This window comes from Elephantulus edwardii, unplaced genomic scaffold (assembly GCF_000299155.1).
Source record: "Elephantulus edwardii isolate Elephantulus edwardi_28Jun2011 unplaced genomic scaffold, EleEdw1.0 scaffold00028, whole genome shotgun sequence".
Taxonomy (NCBI): Eukaryota; Metazoa; Chordata; class Mammalia; order Macroscelidea; family Macroscelididae; genus Elephantulus; species Elephantulus edwardii.
The window spans coordinates 7,436,198-7,437,914 of record NW_006399778.1 but is presented as its reverse complement, the minus strand read 5'-3'; the positions used below and the strand labels follow the sequence as shown (position 1 = coordinate 7,437,914).

Here is a 1,717-nt window from a genome sequence, read left to right as displayed (position 1 = left end):
TCTGCTTTATACAGGAGGGGCTGAATAACTGTTTAAGTCTTCACCTTTCCTTTTCTATCATTCTCTTTTCTCCCTTCTTGTTTTTTTTTTAGTCATCAAATCAGGTTCTTTATGCTGTACAATATACAAGGTGACATCAAGATAAGGAAAGTGAAGTTCCAGTTTGGGTTCTTCCATCTCCCTCCCTTGAATTCTGATCCGACAGCTGCCAAAGCCAAGGAAGGGAATTGGGGGACAGAGTGCTTGGTCCTGGGGATGCAGCTGTTGTGCAGGCCTGGCAGAGGCGGTGGGAAGGGTTCACTTCTTCACAATCTGAATGACATCCTTGTCCTCCAGCGTGTGATCTTTACCCACTTTCTGAGGATTGTGTTTCACAGAGAGACCCCAGACCAGAGCATATTTAAATTCTTTAATAAGATTTTTGTGAATCTTCATACAGAAATCCTCCACTGTGGTCCTGGAGTCAGGCAGCACAACTGGGGATGTGTAGTCTGGTAACTGTCCCTTGGGTTTGGTATAAATCCTCACTAGTTTCAGATAGTCCCAGATCTTTTCCAATAAGTCATCAAAATTCCAGCGGTGGTGAGCAGAGATGGGTACACAGTGAGGTACCTTATAGATGATATCCAATTCTTCAATGGAGATCTGATCAATTTTATTTAACACATAGATGCAGGGGATATAAACTCTGTTTCCTTCCACCACGTCAATGAGGTCATCATCTGTGGCATCACTACGCAGAGTCACATCAGCATTATGAGTTTTGTATTCAGCCAGAATGCTCTTCACAGTTTCAGCATCCAGCTCACTCTGAGGGCAAGTGGCTGTCAAGTTAATGTCTCCTTTGTCCTTCTTCTTAAAGCCAATGTTGGGGGCTTTGCTGTTCAAGCGAATGCCAAAGCCTTCCAGTTCATTTTCAATGATCTTCTTATGCCCCAAAGGTTTTAGGACATCCAGAACAATCAGGATCAAGTTACAGGTTCGGGCCACTGCAATAACTTGACGGCCTCTACCTTTGCCATTCTTAGCATCCTCAATGATACCCGGAAGATCCAGAAGCTGGATCTTGGCACCTTTGTATCTGATGACGCCGGGTACAGTGGTCAGAGTTGTGAACTCATAGGTTGCCACCTCAGAATATACTCCTGCCAGGTTACTAAGCAGTGTTGACTTCCCCACAGATGGAAAACCCACAAATCCAATCCGAGCATCACCTGTCTTGGCCACATCAAAACCTTCTCCTGGCCCACCACCACCACCACCTTTGGGAGTAATGAGTTCTCTGCGAAGTTTAGCAAGACGAGCCTTTAGCAGTCCTAGATGGTGCGCTGTGGCCTTGTTCTTTTGAGTTTGAGCCATCTCGGCTTCGATCTCTGCGATCTTGGCTAGGGTGCTACTCATGGTGGCAAGTTCCGGCAGCGACGAAGCAGCTCCGATCTGCGCACCCGGCCTCCCCTCGGGCTCACTGACACGCCGGCAGAGCTCTTTTCTCCCTTCTTGACCCTTCCCTGATTATAGACTGGAAGGCTTCTTAGTTAACTGAGAGAAGAACAGCCCCTTTTTTCTCCACTCAATCAAGAAATGGACAAATGGGAACGATTCCTAATGCTGGGTACTTCCTATCTGGTACAAGGAGGTCCCAAGATAGTCATTATCCCTCAACAGGAGTGACATTCAGAATATTTAATAACCAGTACAGCATAGGCTATAAGGCAAC

The 1,717-nt window shown here is 46.2% G+C and overlaps 1 protein-coding gene across 1 annotated transcript; it reads right to left on the bottom strand.

Moving 5' to 3' along the window:
• Positions 1-297: 297 nt before the first annotated feature.
• Positions 298-1,401, bottom strand: LOC102870213 (developmentally-regulated GTP-binding protein 1-like). The gene has a single exon (XM_006883532.1). The coding sequence runs from the start codon at positions 1,399-1,401 to the stop codon at positions 298-300; it is 1,104 nt and encodes a 367-aa protein (XP_006883594.1).
• Positions 1,402-1,717: the final 316 nt, after the last annotated feature.